General features: G+C 40.1%; 1 protein-coding gene across 1 annotated transcript in view; it reads right to left on the bottom strand.

Annotated features, from left to right (window-relative positions):
- LOC120521327 overlaps nucleotides 1-17,575 on the bottom strand; it is a 130,514-nt gene extending 112,939 nt beyond the window's left edge. The window contains exons 1-3 of the mRNA XM_039743029.1: nucleotides 17,498-17,575; nucleotides 11,219-11,290; nucleotides 10,494-10,841 (exon numbers count right to left, since the gene is read on the bottom strand). Coding sequence (XP_039598963.1) covers nucleotides 10,494-10,841; nucleotides 11,219-11,288 — 418 coding nt within the window. The 5' untranslated portion in view covers nucleotides 11,289-11,290; nucleotides 17,498-17,575. The remainder of the gene's footprint in view (nucleotides 1-10,493; nucleotides 10,842-11,218; nucleotides 11,291-17,497) is intronic.
- Nucleotides 17,576-26,228: the final 8,653 nt, after the last annotated feature.

Genomic DNA, 26,228 nt, shown 5'->3' with positions numbered 1-26,228 from the left:
GCATCTACAATAATTTCAATAGCTTCTTTCACATTAATTTTCATCTCCTCCTGTCTACAAGTTATGCTGATGAAAATTTTTCTCAGCAATTCCTTGCAATAATACACTTTCAGGGTGTGAATGATGCCAAAACCCAATGGCTGAAGCACTGCCGTTAAATTGGGTGGGAGGAATTCAATGCGAACGTTATCTAAATGTGGAAGCATGTTGTGGGCAGTGGACAGTTTTCAATCAGAAGCAGAATCATCCTTTTTTCTTCTACATATTATGAGGTTTCTGAACTCTTTTGGGATTTCCTCCACCCCACCCCACCCCCCACACCTAACGGGATAACATACCAAAATGCGTCCCAAAGCACAATTGCTATGTCTGTGGAAGACTGTTTGTCTGTTGCCGGGACAGGGCAACAGCAGGCACACAGCGCTTCAGTGAAGCACTACAAAAGCAAATCCTAAAAGATTGGGGTCGCGCTATATAGTAAGTCCCTGTCTTGAATCCCTAAACACAATACTTAGTCTCAGTACTTTAGCAAAACCAGCTTTATTCAGCTTGAAACAGGAAGAACATGGTTATTTATTGTAGCGGGATCCACCACTCTCTTATACACAGGCACAGCAGTCAGGCAGGGCTGTGTCCTGGGCAGTGACCAAGTAATCCTGTTTTCTGCATTTACAATGTACCTTGCATCACCCATCGAGATCTTTTCTGTTTGCTTCAATAGTGAGCTGCGTTGGCCCGGCAACGGATAAACAGACTTCCATAGACGTGGTGATCACACGTCGGGATGCTCTTCGGCACCTCGTCCCATTGTGGGAGGTCCCAAGAGAGTTTAGAAACCTCACATTTTCTTGAATGAGTGCCACGTTAATAGGAATGTTTCACTGAACCACATAAAAACTGCTTTTTCAACGTCTTCAAATGCAGCAGTTCGCAAACGTTTGCAACCCTAGATTTTTCTGCTTTTTTTTCTCTGTCTTTCAAGAAAGTTGACAGTGCTAATGGTGAAATTCCGAATTCACTGGCAACGTCTTTTTTCTTTTTGCCGGAATTGAAAGCCGCAAAAATGTAAAGTTTTTTTTTCTTTCTAATGTCAACTGTTGTGGTTTTTTCGTGCCTGCCATTTCTATAGGAGGGTGACAATGAGTTAAATTCCAATGTTTGTTTTTCAAATGTTGATGTGCAATAAGCAAAAGGTATCACTGAAAACCACAGAAAACAAACACAGCAAAAAAAAGTATGAGAAAAGTTCGAAGAAAGAAAAAAAATTGACAGTATTTCTGTTTGGGGATCGTTGTGCATAACTGACCTGCGACCACAGAACTAACTGCTCTGTGGATGATTCATTGAGGCATTTCAAGGTCTTTTGGGCCCTTCGTTGTAATGAAAGTATCTGCTGAATGTATTTTGTAGTAATGAGATTTCTATAGACGCAAATGGTGAAACTGTCAGGACCATAAAAATGCTTCTTTGTAATGAAAATTTTGTTGTAAAGATATTTATTGTAACAGAATTTTACCTGTATTTAAATTGTTCGGAGAGCTGTAATATTATGAATGTAATGTATTCTGTGTTCTGTCGGTGAAAGAGAAAGCGATTCACATACATAGAGCACATAGAAGAGCAAATAGAATATGAAAAATTTAATGTGTTCTTCTAACTTTAGTTACGATGGGATTTGAGAAACTAGTAAATTAAATGATTTTAAGATGAAGATTATGGCATTCTACTTTAACAAAATAAACTATGTGATTAAAGTGGAATTTTTAACCTTTTTTTCACACTGTGTTCATTTCTCTATACCCTAATATGCTTCCATATGACACTCAGATGGTGGACTATAACTCGACTTTTCACGGTGACTTTGATATCTGACCACTTCTTTTTTATTTCAGGCACTGTGTGACTTTCTGAACTTGAACTTTTGAGTTTCTCCGCCACTCTGTCACTCGACCAACTTCCTTTTGTTGATTATATCACTCCTTAGACCAACAAATAGTATGTTTTTCCTTGCCTCTACTTATTATTTGCTGAAATTCTTCTTTTTCCCTATGCTTTTGCCGTTGTCTTTTCACAGAACGCAAAACACAAGGGACTATTTATATTGATTTGCATATTGAAATAAGCATAATTCTGGGAGGAGTCCGGGTGGAGTGGCAGGCACGTGCATGAGCGTTGCTTTTCATGCTGACCAGGATTTATGTTGCGGAAGAACATGGAAGTTGTTGAACGCACAGATTTATGCATCTGGATTTTTTTGTGTGTACGCACATTTCCACTTTTGACCATACACCACATTTTAATATGAATTCTATGCACGGCATTATGCATGAGGCCCCTGGTCCACAATAGATATAAAATCCTTCAGCACTTCTTTATGTTCCTTGCTTTGTACCCCGGTAAATGCAAGTTATCGTAAATATACTAACAACCCAAATATGCTTCACTCACTCAGAATATGGAACCAATACAGAAAGTATTTTAAGTTAGATAATCTTTTATCAGTGACATCTCTGCACGAGAACCACTTTTGTCTACCCTCTCAAACGTATGCAGTTATCATATATTTGGGATTAAATCACTTAAGAGATCTTTTTATAGACAACGTCTTCATATCCTATGAACAATTACACTTTAAATTTAACTTTCCAGCATCACATTTCTTTCACTACCTTCAAATTAGAAACTTTGTTAAACAGAACCTGCCCGATTTTCCTCATCTCCCACCTCCCTCTATGCCAGAAAAAATATTGCTCAGTCTCGAGGACTCAGACAGCATCTCCGTCATATATAAAACTATTTTACAGTCCCTCCATTTCAAAGATCCAAGAGGACAATGGGAAAAGGATCTCTCACTCAACATCTCAGAAAAGGAGTGGAAGGTAGCAATGCAGAGAATCCACTCGAGCTCCATATGTGCAAAGCATACAATTATTCAACTCAAAATTATATATCAAGCACATCCCTCTTGTTTAAAATTGTCCAAAATGTTTCCAGGACAAGATCCAAGTAGCGAATGTTGCAATCAAGTTCCAGCCTCACTGGGTCACATGTTTTGCGCTTCCACGAAATTAACATCATTCTGGACCAAATCTTCAAATGCCTTTCAGACAGCCTTTGTGTCCCAATCCCTCCAAATCCACTAATAGCTGTGTTTGGTGGGCTCACAGAGGGGCTTAAAGTGGTGAAGGACACACAAACTGTAATGGCCTTTACTACACTATTGGCACGTAGACTTATCTGCTCAACTGGAAGAATCCTAAATCTCCTCTTTTAAGTCAGCGGGTAACTGATGTTATGTCCTATCTGAAATTGGAAAAAAAATCTAATTCTCACTTAGAGGATCTGTACAACACTTTTTAAAACCTGGCAGGATCTAATCAATATCATTTTAGAATAAGCATTTAAACTGAGGAAGTGGATTCTCTTCCCTTATTTATTTTAATTATTTTTATTTATTTTTTATGTATTTATTTACTGATTTTTCCTACTATTAAAGTTTTACTCTGTTGCCCTACCTGTCTTTCTCATGGGTTGGGGTTAATCTGATGTGAACTTAGTTTTGTAAAATTTCACTTGCTTGTATGGAATGTTATTTGCTTTTAATAAATTCAATAAAATGTCTAAAAATAAAAAACAAAGAAAAACAGACTGCCTAAATCGGCAACACCTGTTCATATGAAGGTTTTACCAACTGTGGGCTTTCTAGTAACAGGCACCTAATACAGAAAACTGCCTGACAGGACAGGAATATTTTAGCCAAGCTTTGACTCCATCATGCCTGCTGTGCCCAAAGCCATACACCGACTGACAAGGCCCTACCTTCAGTTTCCATATGCTGTGGGTGTACAGGTTAACAGAAAAACACAAACTGCACATTGTCTGATTTTTCTAACATAATACAACATATTGCAATAAGGGAACATAGTGGGAATGAAGTTGCTTTTGTTATTCATATGCAGTTTCATTCCATTAAAATAAAAGTAATCAGTGATGGCAGGATGAGACTGATGAAAGTCAGGACTGCTAAGCACATTGAGGCATAATAAAGAATCACAGCAGCAGCAATGTGTTGCCATTCAATGTAGTTTGCGCTTGTTGGTGACACCCACATTTAGGCCACCAAATAAAGGTTCATGGCAGGCCTTTAATTTAGAGATGCATCATGAGAAGGCTGCTCTACCAGTCAATTAAAGTCTGCAACATCGTAATTGCATATGTATAAGGTCAATTAGTATGGTCCATACAGTATATGGCAGTTTCAGAGTGACAGCTGAACACTACTTGTGTGGCATTTTGAGTTGAGACACACAAACGTCAACCCAATATGGACAATAAGGTTTTGACACTTTAACTAAATAGATTTTATTTGGAAACAACATACGGAGCAAATCCACTGTTGTAGACCATTCACAGGTACAGAGATGATCACTTGGTTTGGCACGCACAGTACTTGAACTTGCTATACTGTATCTGGCATGGCGTGTGTGGAGTTTCCTCCAAACCTTTCCTGCCACATCCCAAAGCAATGCAGGTTTGACTATCTGATGACTCAAAATATGTCTCAGTGAAGATGTGAGTGAGTGTGGCACTCTGTCCAAGGCTGGTTTCTGCCTTGCAGCCATTCTGACTGGAAAAAACGCACTTCTCCCTACAACCCTGGATGGATAAACTGCTTAGTAAATGGATAGATGGCCATTACATTACAGAAAAAATATGAAGCATACATCACGTGATAGTCCAGGTAAGATTGAGGTGTGGATCAAAACTTGGAGCAGTGTAGAGGAGCATAGGATTATGGGCATTGGGACTCCTTCTGAAACAGAATGGGAGCTTTTGGTCATGACGGGTTACATTTGACCAGAAAGAGCACCAATGTATTGGGGAGGTGTATGAAGTAGAATAGTCAAGGTAGTTTACGACAGACCAGGTTTAGAACTTTACATGAAGAGACAGGTATTCATATACACTCACCTAAATGATTATTAGGACCACCATACTAATACGGTGTTTGACCCCCTTCGCCTTCAGAACTGCCTTAATTCTACGTGGCATTGATTCAACAAGGTGCTGAAACCATTCTTTAGAAATGTTGGCCCATATTGATAGGATAGCATCTTGCAGTTGATGGAGATTTGTGGGATGCACATCCAGGGCACGAAGCTCCCGTTCCACCACATCCCAAAGATGCTCTATTGGGTTGAGATCTGGTGACTGTGGGGGCCATTTTAGTACAGTGAACTCATTGTCATGTTCAAGAAACCAATTTGAAATGATTCGAGCTTTGTGACATGGTGCAGTATCCTGCTGGAAGTAGCCATCAGAGGATGGGTACATGGTGGTCATGAAGGGATGGACATGGTCAGAAACAATGCTCAGGTAGCCCGTGGCATTTAAACGATGCCCAGTTGGCACTAAGGGGCCTAAAGTGTGCCAAGAAAACATCCCCCACACCATTACACCACCACCACCAGCCTGCACAGTGGTAACAAGGCATGATGGATCCATGTTCTCATTCTGTTTACGCCAAATTCTGACTCTACCATTTGAATGTCTCAACAGAAATCGAGACTCATCAGACCAGGCAACATTTTTCCAGTCTTCAACTGTCCAATTTTGGTGAGCTTGTGCAAATTGTAGCCTCTTTTTCCTATTTGTAGTGGAGATGAGTGGTACCTGGTGGGGTCTTCTGCTGTTGTAGCCCATCCGCCTCAAGGTTGTGCGTGTTGTGGCTTCACAAATGCTTTGCTGCATACCTCGGTTGTAACGAGTGGTTATTTCAGTCAAAGTTGCTCTTCTATCAGCTTGAATCAGTCGGCCCATTCTTCTCTGACCTCTAGCATCAACAAGGCATTTTCGCCCACAGGACTGCCGCATACTGGATGTTTTTCCCTTTTCACACCATTCTTTGTAAACCCTAGAAATGGTTGTGCGTGAAAATCCCAGTAACTGAGCAGATTGTGAAATACTCAGACTGGCCCGTCTGGCACCAACAACCATGCCACGCTCAGAATTGCTTAAATCACCTTTCTTTGCCATTCTGACATTCAGTTTGGAGTTCAGGAGATTGTCTTGACCCAGGACCACACCCCTAAATGCATTGAAGCAACTGCCATGTGATTAGTTGATTAGATAATCGCATTAATGAGAAGTTGAACAGGTGTTCCTAATAATCCTTTAGGTGAGTGTAAATACAAACACACAAGATCACTTGGAAAGTTCTAGGACACTGTTAAAAAGCCAAAGGAAACTAAGTAAAACGTTAGAAATTGTGTGCTTGAAGGCTAGGACAGTCTAAAATAAAATAAGTTAATTGGAGTTGTATATAGAGGAGCATAATTATGATATTATAGCAATAACAGAAACCTGGCTAAATAACAAAGATGGGGATGAGTGTAACATAGAGGGATACACATTTTTAGGATGGACATACAGAACAGAAAAGGAGGTGGGGTTGCTGTTTATGTCAAACAGAATTTAAGCAGAGGTCCTTTTCAAATGGATGATGAGCCCCACTTTAGTGAGGACATCTGGCTTTGCCTGGAACACATCAGGGAAAGAGGTCTTATTTTAGGAGTGTGTTACAGGTTTCCCAATGCAGACAGTAATTACAATGCACATCTTTTTAGTAATGTAAAAAAGGTAACTTTACAGGGGAATATTTTAGTCATGGCAGACTTTAACAACCTGAATATTAACTGGGCAAACCTTGCAAACAGCGGTTTTTAGAAGTAATCAGTGACTGTTTTTTAACACAGTATGTTAAAGCACCAACACAGGGTGAAGCCTGGATTTAGTATTTTGTAATAATCAGGACAGAATTAAGGGTGTAGAGGTTATTGGACCACTAGGATCAAGTGTGTGAAAGAAAACACAAACCCCTGATTCAGATCCCAGAGATCAGGGGCCGGGCCTGACAAAGCCAGACTCTGCACATACAGCTTCAAACAGCTCTGGAGAACAAGCAGGCTGTAAATCTCATACACGCAGACCTCAGGCTGACCAGGCAAAGAGAGACACTGCAGATACCCATACGTCAAGATATGCGTGAGCTGCTGTGTGTGCCTGTGTACATGCCTTCTGTCTACCAGCTGACAAGCTGCACAAACACAGAAAAATGAGGCTTTAACCAATAAGAGTAAGGGATGTGATGCATTGAATTATTAATGTAGAATTTTTGTGGTTTAACAAATCAATTAAGAGTTATACTGTGTGATCAGGGTCCTTATTTTTGTCGCCAATAAGATGCATTCTTTTATATTATATAACTGTATTATGCAAATCTGTTATGTAAGCCAAGCAGTTTCAAGTAAGACCCTGTTCCTTTGTTCAGGGACCATCCCCTGGTTCTTTGGAGTGATTTGTATTTCTTTGGATGTCAATTACTTTTCTACCACATGTGACCATAATATAAATACAGTTCTCAGTGTTTTGGAATGCAGATGCAAACACTAAAATGATTGAATTTAACTTCAGTAGTTGCAAGTTTTGAGCAGATGAGACAAAGTCTATAAAGGGATAAACTTTTAACTGTAGAGACAGTCAAGGGGAAGTGAAACAGATTTAAAAATGTTATATGTGTAATACAGAACAGATACATACCTAAATTTGGAATTGACAGGAAATTGAAGCGGAAAAGGCAAAAATGGACGAATAAGGTGAATAAGAATAATATCTCCAATGTGAATCGTAGGGTGCTGGAGAATATGAGAGCAACCATTAAAAAGGATATTAAGGAGGCTGAAAGGCAATTAGAGAGGAAAAGTGCATATAACATGAAAGACAACCCAAAGAGATTATTTCATCCATCCATTATCCAACTCACTATATCCTAACTACAGGGTCACGGGGGTCTGCTGGAGCCAATCCCAGCCATCAAAGGGTGCAAGGCAGGAAACAAACCCCAGGCAGGGCGCCAGCCCACCGCAGGGTGCACACACACACGGGGTAATTTTTAGAATCGCCAATGCACCGAACATGCATGTCTTTGGACTGTGGGAGGAAACCCACGCAGACACGGGGAGAACATGCAAACTCCACACAGGGTGGATAAGGGAAGCGAACCCGGGTCTCCTAACTGCAAGGCAGCAGCGCTACCCACTGCGCCACTGAGATTATTTCATTAATTTACTAATAAAGGAGAATTAAAAATACAGACGGTGAAAGAACAGATTGTTTAAACTCTCATGTTTCTGAGGTCTTCATAAGGGAGGAAGTGGATAATCTCCTAGAGGTAACAAGAACTACTGAGTTACTGAGAGATTTGGAAATTGTAGAGGAAGAAGAGCTGCTCAGATTAAATAGGCTGAAATCAAACAATTCACCAGGACCAGATAATATCTACCATCTAATTCTTAAAGAGGTTATCGAGTAAATATATCAACATTTAACTCATTTGTTTAGGAAGTCACTGTGCACTGAGGAAATACCCAATGAGTGGAAAATGGCAAATATTATACTGTTACATAAAAATGGTGGTTGGGCAGATCCAAGCAACGATAGGCCAGTAAGCTTAATATGCATCACAGGGAAATTAGTGGAAGAAATTATTTAAGGATAAGTGTGGTATTTTTCAAGTAAAAGTTATTTCTTCACAATGATTGTATACATTAGTTTGTTACATAAAATTGTTTCTAAATTGAAGCATTTTTTATACATTTTAATTTTATGTTGCATCTGTGCTGAGTCCAGAGTAGACATTGCCTGACTAGACACCCAGTAAAATACTTCACCTGGGCAGATTTCTCCATTTCATATTCTAGTCATTTGGATTCTGTACGAAGGCTGCATCACTTCATTCAGGCAGTGCTAATGAGACTTCAGTGTAGCTAAAACACTGGCTGTAGCAGTTGTCCTCGGAAAGGGTGCACACACCCACCCCACTAATCTTGGGACTGTTTGATGAATTCTCATTAAAGATTTTTTACTGACTAGGATTTATGTCATAGAATGTTGAATTACTGCTATTTTACTCTTTGAAATGCCATTAACTATGTTACACAATGTTCATATTTTCTTTCATAAAGTTAAATATCTATGTGTTAATGCAGTAAAAATTCTCACACTTTATTATATGAGCTTCATTTGTTCTTCCAAACTTATCTGTGATTTAGCTTATTATTTATTATTTTTAACTCTTCTGCAAGAAAATGCAAAACCAATACCCAGACAGGCAACTTCAATAACAGCACACTGATGAATAAGAACATCAATTTGACTGGCAATCGTAATCAAAGTATATTATTATTATTATCATTATTACGTTGGCCAAATAAGAGTATAAAGTGTGTTTTTATGTGATTTACTAAGGGTGGCCTCTGTCTGTCTTAAAACATCGCAGACAACAGTCCAAATAAAGAACAACATTAAACATAACTGTAATTGATATTTTATTCATTTTTTGCTAAATGTAATGTATTTTTAATAAATAGTTTTCCCTTCTGTTTCAAATCTCAAAGATTCCACATATATGGTGTTTTTTTTAAGGGAATTCTACGTAGCGACATTGTGTTGCTAATGGCACATTCCAGGCATCACGAGTGTGGTGCTATCTGTGTAAGCTGGCATTGTGTGTAACTCATTACTGATGATCTCTCTTAACGTTTACTGTGACTTACTAAGAAGGGTTTTTGAGTTGTAGTTTTTTTATTTTGAATTCCGGTTAAACTTTTGGTCTCATGTAAGGTAGGCCTGATTTTCTGGCTCTGACCTTTACTTTGTTTTTCAAGTTTCATTTCATTTCCCATGTTGTCACAGTACAGGCCTCTTACTGAAGCTCAGTGTCTCCCATCTTGTATTTACTGCATAATTGACACTTTTTTGTTCTTTTTGAGTTGCTTTTGCTGCTTCCACAGCATCAGCCATCCCTCCAATTTGTATGTTTCACACGTTTACTACCTACACCAGAATCTGTGTCATTAATATCAGTAGTGGTCCCAGGACAGACCCCTGAGGGATTCCTCTGTAGACCCCATTCTCCTCTTATGTGTACTCTTTGTCTCATGCCAGTTAATCAGCTTGACTGCAGTTATGTAGATGACCTCTGATGTCTACAGCTTCTAGTTTCAGAATTAGAATCAGAACCTTTGACACAGTTGGTTCACACAGTTAAAAACCAGAAAAACACTCTGGATTAGGAACATGAGGCTCAGGGGAGATACTGGTAATTAAACAGTGAAATCTCAAATTTATAGCGTCACGCATGTGCATCCCAGGATCTCCTTGCTGGCTCATTCAAAGTAGATGGTAACCCACCGGGGCGAGAGGGGACATTGTCGCTGTGTCTGTTTTTTTCCTCGCAGCTCCCAAAAACCTCAAGTTTAACACCAAGGAGTTTAAGACAATGTAACAACACTAGCTGAAATATCAGTGGATTATCAAAGTCTCAAAAAGGGCAAAAATAAAAATGCTAAATAGCTTCTCTACATTACTAAACTATGTCATGGTCACAGAGTGTACATGAGGTAACAAGAGAAAAGAAAAAAAGAAAAAATCACCTTCAACATTCAGAGTGATGTGAACTTCATCATTCCATAGTTCAAACTCCACAAAACATTTGTAGAGCCCACGGTCAGAAACACGGACGTCCTGCAGTCTCAGAGACACGTTTCCATTCAGCAGCTCTTCTCTGAAAAGTGCTGTCCTTCCCTTATAAGCCTGCATCTGATGCTCAGGTCTGATTTGGAAATTCTGGTACAGAAGTACTGGAGAGTCAAAGTTGTCTCTAAACCACCTCACTTCAAACCACTTAGCACTGATAACTGGTGAGAATGAGGCAGGTAGGGTGACATCTTCACCAGCAAAAGCAAGAACAGCTGAAGAAGGTCCAGTGACTTGAAACCGCTCTGAAAAGAAAACACAAAAAGCTGCAGTGAGTGTCAAGACATGTTTAGTTAGTCCATCTGAGTCAATAAAGACAAATCCTGTTAGTGGTTGTGTGAGATGAAGACTAAACGCTGTGCTCTCGTCTGCTTCAATCCCAAACAGATGTGATGTTCACTTCTAGTTTTTGGTTTTCTTCTCAAATTCCCTCTTTATATTAAATTGTCTGATGCTCAGATCGGACATAAACACACCTGTCAGAATTTACAGTCTGGGTTAGGATTTGAGGTAAAATAAAAAGACCAAATTACAATTACAATAAAACCCACCAGCAATAAAATAACTTCTATTTAAAGACAACAAGTTGTAAATAAGAACAACAAATGATACAAACACATACGTGTCCAAGCGGTGTGTGTCATGTGGATCAGAATGAACACAATGCAGCTCCATCCCTTCTGGACCTTCATGTCTGCAAAAGAATCAAAGTTAAGTTTGACCAGACAGTAAGAAATGATTCTGATGTCCTCAGAGATAAGGCACACACTCTCATGAAGCAGACAAGATGGTGCCATCCCCCGGACACACAGTGCTGCACTTCATGTCCATTTACTTACTGTCTACAAGTGAAATGCACATGATTTCTCAGCATGTTAGATCTGAGTTTTCTCAAAGTGGACACATCATATGTAAGTGACTTTGTGACTGGTGTGGAAGTCACTGGCACCAACACCTGAGACTGGGCACTCTAATGTCTGGCATAAACAGCACACTCTGCTGCCCAGCAGGATCTTGTCCAGCGTTTTAAAGAAAGTCAAACTGGCCATTTGGTCAAAATCACCAGACTTCATTGAGCTGCCCCTACTGCTCTCCTGAGATGGACCTCTACATGGGCGCTGGTTTTCTACTTTCATTTACACGCCCATTGTGGACAAACACTGAAATGGAGAATCTCTCTCTCTTTAAGTAACACTTTAGAACATCAGCCCTTCACTCCAGAGTTGAAGACTCTTTTTATTAGACATCAGCCTGCCCTCCTGTTTAGAAGCCAATAACCTTCATATTATTGAGCTGGACTGCACTCATCTTGATTTAAACTGATGAATAAGAAAATGTTAACTGTATAAAATCAAAGGAGTGAAATGTTGAGGTTTAATCAGAACACATCTGAGACTTTTTTCTGACCTGTAATCCCTGTGAAGTGGCACCTCAGATGTTACTTTGTGCTGCTGACTCACAACCACTACAAAGCTTACCATCCTCATGTTTGTGTAGACGGTAACGTGTGCTTTTCTAATGACTGTGGGCCCTAAGGCTTGATTTTCTCTGCAATATGACAAGCCTCGTTTACTACTATGACTTAGCTGATCTAGTCTGTGACGTCTTCAGATGTGTCAACCTGGAGTCTGAAAACCTCTTTTTCAAATTGGAAAATTTAGTAGGCTACATTCCATGGTATACACTTTGAGCACAAGATGGGGTGCTGTTTAAAATTCCCAGAATAAATAAAACTACTGCAGAATGTTGCCCTCCATGACCACAAATCAATAACCTGATCCCAGAATTCCCTATGAAACACTTTGTGCTGCCCCCTGTCATCCAGGAAGCCTTGTGGACCTCTGTCAGCCCATATGGTATATTTCTCTTTGTTTAGGTAGACTCCTTGAATTTTCTTGATCACGTCCAGGTAAACGTTACCCAGCGCCACTCAGGTCTCCCTCTCATTGGAGTCAATGACCTGCTGCATCAGCCAGGCTGCAGTCCTTCTACTATGCCAGACGTGCATTGCCAGCTTACACTCATGTGCCCCTGTTTCTTTCATTCCTTGGGCACCATGTCTGCCATCCCACATTGGCATTGTCAGTTTTCTCTGCCCCCAGTTTGTCTCTTCTGCTGTTTTCACTGTCTTGTGCAATTTCGGTGCTGCTCTTGCCACCATTGGCCGTACACCTTACTCCATTTGTATATTATTAGGATTAGTGAGTCCCTTATTGTATTTAATTTGGTAAATGTAAAATTGTCTTTTATTTGAACTTCATGAATTTGTAAATCGCTCTGAGCTCGTACAATGAATGCAATGAATTAAATATGGCCATCTTGCCTGACCTGCTGCTCCACACTACTTTTAATTTTTTTTTTCTTTTTGGTTGCTTTCTATTAATGTTTTATTTGTTGATGGTTGTTCTGGATCGTTCTGCTCTTTTCAATCTATTTGCTCTTATGAGGTCAGATTATCTCGGGTCATAACATGAGCTACCACAGCTATTCTGATGACACACAACTGTATTTATCAATAGCACCTGATGACCCCGACACTCTGGATTTACTGACCCCCATGTCTTACTTGTGTTTCTGAATGGATGAGTAGTAATTTTCTCAAACTAAATAAGGAGAAAACAGAAATATCAGTGATTGGCAAAATGGATATAATGAAGATATTAGAAGTAAACTTGATGCATTAGGATTAAAAGTCAAGATGGAGGTAAAGAATTTAGGGGTAATTATTGACTTGGACCTGAATTTTAAATCACATATTAATCAGATTACTAGGACAGCATTTTTTCCCCTAAGAAATACTGCAAAAGTTAGACCTCTTATAAATTTGCAAGATGCTGAAAAACTACTTTTGTTTTCAGTCGACTAGATTACTGTAATGCACTCCTCTCGGAACCACCCAAAAAAGACATAAATCGATTACAACGAGTGCAGAATGCAGCTGCTAGAATCTTAACTAGGAAAAGTAAATCTGAGCACATCACTCCAGTTTTAATGTCACTACACTGGTTACTTGTGTCATTCAGGATTGACTTTAAAATTCTGCTTATGGTTTATAAAGCCTTAAATAATCTCGCTCCATCTTATATATTGGAATGTCTGACACCTTATATTCCAAATCGTAACCTTAGATCATCAAATGAGTGTCTCCTTAGAATTCCAAGAACAAAACTTAAAAGAAGTGGTGAGGCGGGCAGGTGGCCTTCTGCTGCTATGCACCTAAAATCTGGAATAGCCTGCCAATAGGAATTCACCAGGCTGATACAGTAGAGCAGTTTAAAACACTGCTGAAAACACATTACTGTAACATGGCTTTCTCAGAGCTTCATCTTAATGTAACTCTGATATTCCGTAAATAGGCATTTAATTATTGTTTAATTATCAGAAAAGAGTCTTGTCAGCTAAGTCTTGTGAAGCTACACAGATCTGCAGTGCATGGCGGGGAAGATGAAATACGTAGTTTATACTTTGTGCTTTCTTAGCTTTGAATCTCTAGGTATAAACCTTGAGCTTTTGATAACAATGGCTGAAACTTTCACAGTGCTGTAAAAATAGCAAAAATAAGGACAACATGCCTGGTACCTGTGTATGTGTGTGTGTGTGTTTGTACGTGTGTGAGACAGGCAGTGTCATGATGATGGTGTATGTGCCCAAAAAGAAGCCTTTGATTTCAGTCTATAACAGCCACTGTAAAGTTTTTCTACTTGTAAAAGATATCACTGAAGGGGTGTAAGCAGACACACAAATGCTGGTGAATCAGGTCTGCTTACTATTTTGTTATCAATTGAATTTTTTGTTATTCAGTTTCATTTTTGAATAAAAGCACACTTGGTTCATTATGCCTTTGTGAAAGTGTTTTATATTCCAGTAACCACTTAATAAAATTTAATTTGTCTCTGCCTCTCTTGCACACGCAGACACACATTCATTCATGTAAACGTATTTGAAAACGCTATGCCATTTGAACATGAGTTATCATTTAAATGTTTTTTTTTTTATCTTACCTGTACTCCATGTTATGGTGTATGGTACTGAAAATGCAGACAGTTTTCTTCTTTATGCGCACATACACCATAAGTATGGCACTGTCAGATCTAAACAACAGCGTGACAAATTACTCGCATACTGAAGTAACTTTAGCTGCAGGTGGAAGTCCCATTTTATTTATGGTGCCAAGCAGGGTTATGTTGCGGTGCAGCAGTATTTTAGTCAGCAAAACCACTGTGAAGAAAATGTCTGTTGTTACGTTTCTATGTTTGTCCAATCTGATAGTGGTCATGGTACATTGTATCTTTGATTGCCGGTACAACAAATAGTTCTGAGCAGGCATCAGCCACAGTGCTGCTGTTGTGAAAAGAATGGAGATAAACACCATCGACTCAGAGAGGGAGAGGCAAGTCTACCACGTGAACGTCACTGAGAGAATAAAACTGAGTAATAAAAAAACAAGAGCTAACTTATACAAATAGCCAAAATTTACACCTGGTCTTATAGACTTAAATTCAATTGTATGTTTTTATTATATAATAATAATAATAATAATAATAATAATAATAATAATAATAATAATAATAATAATAATAGCAGCTCTCTACTCAAAACATGGAGCACACCCAGCAACCTTTGGGTTATAAGGCAGCAGTTCTTACCTCTGCACCATCTAGGAGTAAATGTTATCTTTCTGTTGATTGACATTTGACCTTGAGTTTTTAACTCTTTGACAGCTACATGTAAATTGAATGATTTTTTTTTCCTTTGGTTATATTCTTGAATAAAAGCACACATATTTATTTGATATTTGGACTAAAGTCTTCACACATTATACACTTAATGTCATTATTAATTTACTGTGGAAAAAGTTTCTCCTTTAGGTATGTATTATGTATTATAGAGAGTTTCTACCCAGATGAATATCCTGGAAAAAGACTCAGTTTATTTTGTGAACTCTGTATATTACAATTTGTGCCAAAACATACTTTACAATAATCAACAATAACATAAGTCAAGAAAAAAAAACCCTATTGGAATTATACATGAAACAAACAGCACCATCTACTGGCATGAACTAATACTAGGCAATAAATATATCACAGCATTTCTTGGATTTCTTGCATTTCCTTTCATCTTACACTTACACAGATCTTTGTAGACACAGAATACACATGAAATACATGTATTCCAAATAACGATATACTGTATTATTTGCCCTACACAACTCCAGGCACATCACACACAGATAAGGAGCCTTGGCTTGAGCTGGGAGAGTTGAGTTCCTTCAAGAGTAATGGGAGAGCAGGCTGCTTGCTGCTTGTGCTGATCATCACATTTAAAAAACAAAAGACGCTGACGCTGACAGGGTTTAAGGTGGGCTGGGATTATGAGGTTTTTGTAGGTTTCAGAGATTCTAGTGTTAAATCCCCCACCATCATGACTTCTCTCTTTTTGGGACCCCTACTTTGCACTTATGCCTGACTGTGACCACCTGCCTCCACCTTAATGTCTTAGAATCCCCTCTTGCACCACATTGGGCTAGATCTGTCAGTTCCTTACTACTTCACAGGCGGCCACCTCCTTCTTAAGTTCAGCAACCCTGAGCTCAAGGTGTTGGATAAGGAAAGTGGATAAAAGAAGAGGAGAGCATTCAAAAAAAGAGGTGGTAAGAATTCCACCATTGAGCAGATTGGAGGGCTACGAGTAAACAGAGGGACAGCCTAGAAGACAATCTCATTGTTAAACACAGCCAGTGGGGTTAGGTGGGGATCACAGACTGTCAGACTCAATAAGCAGGTCCTGCCCTTGGCTACTCCTCTACCCTCCCCTGTGTTGTCCATTCATGTCTGTCACAGTTTACTACTTCCCTTCATGATGGCCACGCTAAGGGCTCAGGGAAAACCCAGGGAAACAGAACCTCCTGATGTCTCTGAGGATATTATTAAGTCATATCAGGTGAGTTCCGGAAGCCAGCATCAAGCAGCTTAAAGAGTTTTCTGTTTTATACAAATAAATGGTAAGGTGTCCTTTATTTGGGCCTATTGGGTACCAGAGGCCCTCTTCTAATCCTTCACAATAAAACAGTTTAAAACAAGAAGCTTCTGGACTGATTAAATAAGATGGAGGAAGCAGAGCCTGCACTAATGTATTGATGAGCTTTACTGTTATTTTTAAATTGTGTCTTCAGCATTTTTATATCTAAACTTAATTCAAATATACTTCTATTTATATGGTTTGAATAAATAAAAGGATGCCTCAGAAGTGTTGTCTATCAGCCGCACTACTAATTGTGTTAAGATATCCATCCATTACATTCACATCCACAGATATAAAATGCCAGCAGACCTGTCTAATGGTGCACCCGCATGGCACCAGATTAGAATCAGAGACTGACCTTAACCTGAGCGTTAGAGAAAAAAGGAAGTAGCCTGAGGGAACACAAGGAGGCCACACAAACTGCAACTTGATTTAAACTCAAGACGTTGGCTCTCTGAGGTAGGAGACATTACTACAAAAACCCCAGGACTGAGCGCCACAAGGACAGAACAAATATCAAAATTGTAAATCAAATCCTAGTATCAAAAAATAACCACTAAAAATCAACTTTACTCTTGGAAGAACGTGACAAAGTCTCACCTGTCACCATCTCTGTGTTTAACAGTGTAACTAAAAATACTGAAAAAAAAGGTGAAGAACCCTGAAAATGTGAGGCTGTGATGAGTTTACTGGCCACTTGTCCACCCTTAAAACACTTCACTGACTGCAACATCACAGGAATAAAGAAAACAAAACACACAAAGTGGCAGACATCCTCTGGAAAAGACCATCATGAGGACACCGAAAACAATCAGATTGTGGAAAAGTGAGCAGACTTCAGAGTTCAGTTACAAAGTCAAATTTCCTTTTCACTTACCTGCTTTAACTTTTTTCTTTGTTTTTCTTCTGTCACAGATTGTATTTTTCAGAATTCACTGATGAGTAGATTTTTTTTTAAATGGTCTTTGTAACATCCTTGAGTTTATAAAAGCAAACCTTCACAGCACGGCCCTGAGGTCCGTTGCTCTGATCTTTGCTTTCCCTTTCATTTTTATATGGCAGACCTCCAAGAGGACACACCTGAGTCTTAAAGAGACAGAGGACACAAAACGAAAAGGCAACTGAAATTAAACAAATTTGAAATTTCTTTTTGTCAAAAGCAAACCTTTAAACTGCTCTGAAGTAGAAATCCCCTCACAGCATGTCCTGCCTGAAGTAGGATTTGATTTGGCACAAGTCACATTAACACTAGAATGACCAAACCCTATGAAACTTGTAAACCAGGCCCACCTTAAATCCATTTGCACCTCTCCATCAACGTCTTTTGTCTTGTAAATGTGTTGATCAGTACAAGCAGCAAGCAGCCTTCTATACCATCACCCACCTCCACAGAAAGGGTATGAAGTTCTCCCAGCTCAGACCTTGATTATCATGGACTTAAGTGCTGGAGTTTTATTTGGAACACATACATTCCATGTGTGTTCCGTGTCTACAACAACACGTTTAAACAGAAATGTTTTTCATGTTTTATTAATAATTGACAAAATGTAGACATGAACTGTATAATGTGTGAAGGCTCAAGTCCAAAGATCAAATTAACATTTTCACAAAATGTACAAGCACAATACGACAGATTCTGTGGCGCAGCGGTAAGAATCGCTGACTTGTAATCAAGAGGCTGTGAGTTCAATCCTGAGTGCTGTGCAAATTTACTTTTTTGAATAGTGAGCTGCTCTTATTGTTAATATTATGCAATAAAAACATACATTTGATTTGCTTCTGTAACAGCTGGTGTAAATTTATAGTACTCAAGAGGAGCTGTCGTGTTGTATGAGGAAGTCGGGAGTGGCAGAGAAGTACATAAGAGTTGTACAGGAAATGTAGGAGAGATGTGTGACAGTAAGGGATCGGCTCTGAGCCTTTTCTTATTTGCAATGGTGATGGACAGGCTGACAGATGAGATTAGACAGGAGTCCCCGTGATGTTTTCTGATGACATTGTGATCTGTAGCGATAGTAGGGAGCAGGTTGAGGAGACACTGGAGAGGTGGAGATATGCTCTAGAGAGGAGAGGAATGAAGGTCAAGAAGAACAAGACAGAATACATGTGTGTAAATGAGTGGGACATCAGTGGAATGGTGAGGATGAGGGAGTAGAGTTGGCGAAGGTGGATGAGTTTAAATAATTGGGATCAACAGTACAGAGTAATGGGGATTGTGGAAGAGAAAGAAAAAAGATAGTGCAGGCAGGGTGGAATGGGTGGAGAAGAGTGTCAGGAGTGATTTGTGAAAGACGGATATCAGCAAGAGTGAAAGGGAAGGTCTACAGGACGGTAGTGAGACCAGCTATATTATATTGGTTGGAGACGGTGGCACTGACCAGAAATCAGTAGACAGAGCTGGAGGTGGCAGAGTTAAAGATGCTAAGATTTGCACTGGGTGTGACGAGAATGGACAGAATTAGAAATGAGGACATTAGAGGGTCAGCTCAAGTTGGACGGTTGGGAGACAGAGAGGCGAGATTGTGTTGGTTTGGACATGTGCAGAGGAGAGATGCTGAGTATATTGGAAAAAAGATGCTAAAGATACAGCTGCCAGGAAAGAGGAAAAGAGGAAGGCCTAAGAGGAGGATTATGGATGTGGTGAGAGAGGACAGGCAGGTGATGGGTGTAACAGAACTAGATGCAGAAGAAGAAAGAAATGGAAAAAGATGATCTGCTGTCGCAATCCCTAACAGGAGCAGCCAAAAAAGAAGAAGAAGTGCCATAATGTTTTATGAAATGTACTACGCAGTTCATAAAATGAATTATTCCAAATGTCATATATACCAGGGGTTCTCAAACTCGGTCCTGGGGGCCCACTGTGGCTGCAGGTTTTTGCTCCAACTGGATTCCTAATCAGTGATAACACCTGATAGCACTGATCTCATTTAATTAGCTGGTATTATTTATCTTTTATTCTACATTCAGAAAAGCACAGCAACATGATTTTTACATTTTTAAGAAAATTTAGAAATATTTCTGTTTTTGCTATGGATTTAAATGCTTAACTTTCTCTTTATTATATTTCGCTCTTTCTCTGTGCAGTTTGCTCCCTTCATTGAATCTTAATAATGACAATTAAAAATAAGCAGAGTAGAGACCCATAGCCCAGGAGTCCAATTAAAAACAGAGGCTGGTTTGAACAAAAACTTGCAGCCACAAGGGGTCCCCAGGGCCGAGTTTGAGAACCCCTGATATACACCTATGTCTCTGTTTTTTGTCAGTATGTCCTTGACATCATAGACCATAAGGTGCATACTAATTCAGCATGAGCAGGAACACTCAATAAAACTGAATAAAAATAAATCAAGTGACGGTGAGATATGAAGAAGGCAGATTAACCAGCGTCTGTGTGTCAATTTTGATCCCCCCAGATTAGAGAATTTCCAGTTCCATTGTCCGAAAACACCAGTCACATCTACAGTAATTCCCAGTTTCAAATAAAAACTAACACCGTCAGATCTGGGGTGGTGGTGGTGCAGATGTGGGTGTTGTATCGTGATCAAAAAAAACGCTAAATTTTACAAGTGCTATAAATATACATTGGCTGTTACAGACACAAATCAAATGTATGTGTGTATTGTGTAATATTAAAAATAAGAGCAGCTCACTACTCAAAACAATAAATATACTGAGGCAGTCAGGATCAAACCAGGAGACTCCTGATTATAAGTCAGCAGTTCTTACACTGGTGTGTCAGGTACATTGATCTGGAGATTTAGAAGACTGTCATGATTGCTGTTTTCACTTCATTTTTCTTGTGTCTCCTTAAAGTGATCATTAAGAGTTGTGCATCAATTCTACAGTTTTAATGCCCGAGGGTTTCAAATTTGTTATAAGAAATTAGTGTTAAGGTTATTAAATTACTTTATTTTACTGTCATGTTTACCCAAGGCAACGTACAACATTTGATTCCATTTCTTTCTGTTTTTCCAATTGGGGTACAGGCAGGTGAAGTGATTTTCTCACTCAGGGTCACACAGTGTTAGAAGCTGGATTTGAACCCACAGCCTGAGGATTTGACGTGCAAAGCCTAAACCACCAGGCCACACTGCCTGCCTAAATAGCTTTTGTGTCTTTTTCAGTGCCATTTTGTTTTCTGACAGGCACAGCCATTTTGTGTCTTCCTTTCTAGGCTGTGGTGACCCGTTATTAGGGGGCGTGGTCTCAGAGGTCATGACCTGTGACTCACTGCTGTGACAGTATAAAGGCCACCACAATTCTGAGATTATGCTAAAGCTTGAGAATTAGAGAGTGCATTTCTTTGCTGTCCTGGTTTAAGTTTGTCCTCAGAAGAAACAGAGGATGGATGTCTGATCTCTCACATAAAAAAATTAACTGTGTCAGTGAAAAGACGCCTTTCACATTCTGAAAACCCAGAATGGCTGTAATGGTAGTGTCATTCCAGAATTCAGACTTGTGAGGACATTGTGAGGCCACTTAGACACAGCGATTCTGAGGAATTCAGTCAGATGGCAAACATAAAAACTGAAGAGGAGTTTGATGAGCTCACATAAGCCTGGAAGTAAATCAACTAACAGAAGTATTTAAAAAATGCATTATAACATTTAAAATTTAATTCTAGAAACACAGTTAAGTGAAAGTAACTAGAGTAACTCAAATATGAAGATGTTCAAATGACTTGCTATAGGGTGGGCTGCTTTGTGGACCACATTCTGCCTCGATTCCTAGAAATGACTGCCATGAAAGTATTTAAAATGAAACAAGCAATTGATATGTTCAGTAAAGATGATCAGAACCCCCAAGACACACCAGGGTGCTACAGTCAAGGATGCCAATGAGTCAACAAAATACAAACTGGTCATGAGGGACCATCAAGACATAGTGTCTGAAGGAGAACAAACTACAGATGTGAAGAGGATTAGCACAGGGCAGCAGGAGGACAAATCTTAAACCTCAGATTCTATAAATGTACCAGATACAAACACAATAAAGTGTGTAGGACTTAGGCACCTGTTGATGGCTTTAAAACCTTTGGGAAAAAAAACAAATTGAGAAAAAACAGACAGTCTCTTTAATTAATGAAAATGATGAAGTATGTTGAAGTGATGGCAAGGATGAGTTCACTATGGGCAACGTAACTGAGACTCTGAGCAGATGTCAGCTAGCATGAGGTGTAAAGGAGAATATAGGAACTCAGCCAGGTGACCTTTAGCGAGACACAGGGCACCTCTGGAGTGGCACAGGAAGTGACTCTAGTCCAGAGAAAGAAAGTAATTTCTTGATGGTCAGATGTTAGCACAATGTGAGAGGTGCATGCAGTCTGGTTATGTCAACCTCAAGGTGGAGGTGGTAGGCAGGGAGGAAGAGCCCAACAGGTTACCTCAAAACCAGATGTCAAAAGGAAGGCAATGGGATGATATTAGTAGACTTTATTATAATATGGACTGACACTCAAGTTTGATCGACTGACAGATGGTATTGTATGACGCGTCAGAAATGAATGACCTCTCTGGGCATGTGGATTGGCTATTTTCAAGAGAAAAAGTAAATCTAGTTGTCACTTGACACATCAGAGTAAGTGAGAAAAGTATTGTGAGGCTGGCAGTTGTGCAAGTAAACTGTAAAAAATGAGAAGCTAAGATCTGGGGCAGGGCAGACAAGGTGGGCTTATCAGTAGTGCTGCCTGGGCCACATGCCAGTCCAGTGAACATTGAGGAGATCAGAATTACATTTAGGATGGGGGAGATGGAGTGACAGGTTGATTTTTGCAACAGATGGTACCCTTTTGAAACTGAAGCACTGTTTTATGAAAGTCTACAAGGAGGTCCGTCATGGACTTTTCAAACTAGGAAATAGTGGGAACAGAGATTTTGGAAAGCCCAGGCTTAAATATTCATGATGGGAAACAGGCAGTGATATTAATCAGTCTAAGTGATAAGTGGGGGGATATCAATATTAAAGTCAACTAAGTCAAAAAAACATACGCAATGGCAAAAGGAAATTATGCAGTTTAAAGAGAAATTCATTCACATAATATGAACAAAATTGGAGGAAGACCACCACCCTGCTATTACATTTGCCCTTGATTTCACCAAGGGGGGCTCTACCAGCTCTTCCAAGCATGTTTGTTTCAACAAGAGGCCATATGACCAGCCTGTGGGTCGTCACTGAACTTAACAAGGTAAAATTGGGTGGTGAGACAATGAGGGTTGAGAAATACTGAACTAGAGGTAACGGTATTGACTTGAGATGAGGTATCATGGAGTCATGGCTACTGTTAATGAGGCTGATATTGAGGAATATATTAGTGGTTACTTCTACTTCAGGAGAGATAGAGAAGGAAGGAAAGGAGGGAGTGTGGCGTTATATGTGAAAAATAACATTCAGGCCCATGAATTTAAGATGGAAGAGGAGGATGAGTCAGAATCACTGCGGGTTAAGCTGGTAATGAAGAAAGCCAAAGTTGTGTTTATCAGAGTTTGCTACAGGCCACTATGTCCAGAAATTTCAGACAGCAGCATATTATTTAAATAAATAAGACATGTGTAACAAAGAGGATGTAGTGATCATGGAGGAATATTAACTCTCCAAACAGTGATTGAGAAGCTCCCATCAGAAATATAAAAGATGAATCAGAAATGGTGCTGACGGCAAGTTGCTGTTTTCTCACCCAGTTATCTCGAGCCCAACACGACAGGAAGAGTTAAAAAAAATATTCAAAAGGTCAAAAGAGAAACCAAAAAAAAAAAAAAATTAATGAGGCAAAAGCAAACATCAACCATTTAAGTACTATTGCAGTAAAATGACGATTAAAAAAGAATTTAGGAAACCTCAGGGACACAAAAGGAGAAATCATTGGAAACGAGAAGGAAATGAACTGAGCAAATGTGTTCACTCAGGTGTTTGTAAAGCAAGAAACAAAAGGAACATCTTGTGAAGAAGTAAAAACACACTCTGAGTTCTTAGATTTTAAAACAGATCAGTCAGATGTGCTTCAAGTTTGAAGACAAATAAAATCGAGGACTTAATGGGATTTTACCAATTGTATTGAAAGCAACAAAAGACGTCATCTATAAACTTTTATTAGGCAGATTTCATTTGCTGAGCCATGTTCACCTCAGACTTTTATCAGACCTCACTGCAAATTATTATCGTGTTGTGTTGATGGTTGATTTTAATATTCTTAAAGATGTTGAAATTCACACCTTTAGCAAATGTTTACACGCCTGCTGGACTTGGTGGGGTTTGCCAAATGTTTGAAGGTCAGAGTCCACCTCGCAATCAGACATTGGGCGCCATTATCAGTCAGGCTGTTGACATTGAAAGTGTTTTCATTAATCCAATAAATTCTGTCTCACCTTGGTTGAAGGTGTCTGCTAAATTAATTATAATACTAGCACTACTACTATATCTACTACTTCTGTTTCTTAGACTTAATTTGAAAGAACAATACAGACCGAGTGATACGTGTCTACAGCAAGTCTCTTAACTCTTTCAGGGTGGATGTCAGCTTTTGTTGAGCGGAGGGGTTGAGGGTGGTAATCAACTGTAAACAGTGATCAAACCCTGCCATTGTGTTTTAGTTCAGCTCTCTTTGCTAGAAGGAAAGTTAGCTTTGTCGGTTTGACTGAGATTCCCTGCACTCACGTGAAAAGCAAAGAGCAAACAATAGCAAACATCTGGAGAGAGATCAAAGCGAATGGGCAAAGCAAAATAGTCCATGGATGAAGTTTACATATTATTACTGAGTTGGACTCCGACTTGTCACTCTCCAATTTTGATGCAAGGAATCAAAAAAGTCCAATATCCACAATCTGACTCTTTGATATCTGTGGATTTAAACACATAAAGCACATTTTGTTTGGTTCACATTCTTAAATGCCATTGTCCCTGATATCTTTGCAGATGCCACGTTTAGAGCTTTGCTTAAGAAATTAACCTCAGACCTGAATCCTCTTAATAATAACTTTGTACTGTGGTCCCCGGCCGGGACGCCCAGGAGGAGGAGAGGAGGGCTTGTGCCTCCTCCAGACCGCTGAGGCCCGTCCTGGTTATATTGGGGACCACGGGTACAGGGTAGGGACCTGTGGTCACCGCCAGGCGGCGCTCGATGCCGGTTTACCCCGTGTGGTCTTTGGCCGGGGATGGAGCCCGGCCGGGACGCCTTGGAAGACCGGAGGAGGGCCTGTGCCTCCTCCAGACCGAGAGAGGGCGTCCGTCCTGGTTATGCAGGAGGCTCGGGTAGGGGCTTGGAAGCCCAGCCCTGTAGGGACCCGTGGCCACCGCCAGGCGCGCCCAGTGCCTTTGATCCGGAGCCCGCACTTCTGCCACACCAGGAAGTGCCGGGGGGAAGACGAAAGGGGATACACGGACGGCTTCCGGGTACGCAGCCGGCACTTCCGCCACACAGGGGTGTGGCCAGGACTAAGTGCCGGGAAGCAGCTGGAGCCCATCTGGGTTCCCATAAAAGGGGCCGCCTCCCTCCAGTCAGGACTGAACTGGAGAGAGAGGACGGGAGGCGGCCAGGAAGGCACAAAGACTGTGGGCCCTGGACTTTGGGGAGATCGGTGAAAGAGGCACTGGGGATTGTGAGTGTGCACGTGATATTGACATTGTAAATAGTGTAAATAAACGGTGTGTGGGTGCAAAATATGTTGTCTGTCTGTCTGTGTCCGGGCCAGCTTTCACAGTACTTATGGCCTGTTCCTGTGGCAATCCCACAAGTCCCTCTGGAGTCACAGAAGCCCCTACAAATTTGCCTTCTACTCACATTTCCCTCAAGCAGACCCCTCATCTCCATGGAATCTGGAGCTCCAACACACAGAATTCCCAGAGCACATGAGCTTCTCCTGGACCACACGGCCAGTCTGTAATGCCATTGGCAGGTTGTAGGAATACAATGCTCTCATGTCTCCTCCTCTCTCCAAAACTGCCTGTCTGGACAGGTGGCCTGGAATTGGTGACCACAAGTGACTTGCCTGTCCTCTAGTGTCCTGGAGGAATGATGCATATTTTATAGAAAATTGTATTCTTAAAATTGGTAATCTCTATGTATTAGAAAAGTATTATAAGCACATAAGAAAAGTAGGCACTATATTTTATTAAGTATTTTGATGTAAGAGTTAGGAATTATAAAGCTCATGCCTGTATACAGTACTTTTACTACCCTGAATAAGTCACAGACCACCATTATCTGTCAAAGTTAAAGTCTGAACATGCAGGAGAGTTGAGAAGAGATGGGCTATTAAAGGGGGGAAATGTAAACTCTTGGGATGTAAGTAATGGGTGAGCGCTGGGAAAGAAGGAGGTGCAGGTAGAGGTTGTCAGACAGATATGATGGACAGTGAAGAGTTTGACACCCACGCAGCCGAGAGATAATGGTAGAATTAGAGGCAGGACTAGATCAATGGAATCTATACTAATAAAAGGCAAAGCCCTCACTGACTCACTCACTCACTCCCTCACTCATCACTAATTCTCCAACTTCCCATGTAGGTAGAAAGCTGAAATTTGGCATGCTTATTCCTTACAGCTTACTTACAAAAATTAAGCGGTTTCATTTCGAAATTCTACACGTAACGGTCATAACGGTCGACAACATCCGC

The sequence above is a fragment of the Polypterus senegalus genome, chromosome 2, assembly GCF_016835505.1.
Source record: "Polypterus senegalus isolate Bchr_013 chromosome 2, ASM1683550v1, whole genome shotgun sequence".
NCBI classification, from domain to species: domain Eukaryota; kingdom Metazoa; phylum Chordata; class Cladistia; order Polypteriformes; family Polypteridae; genus Polypterus; species Polypterus senegalus.
The sequence above is the reverse complement of the archived record's forward strand: the minus strand, read 5'-3'. Positions and strand labels throughout refer to the sequence as shown.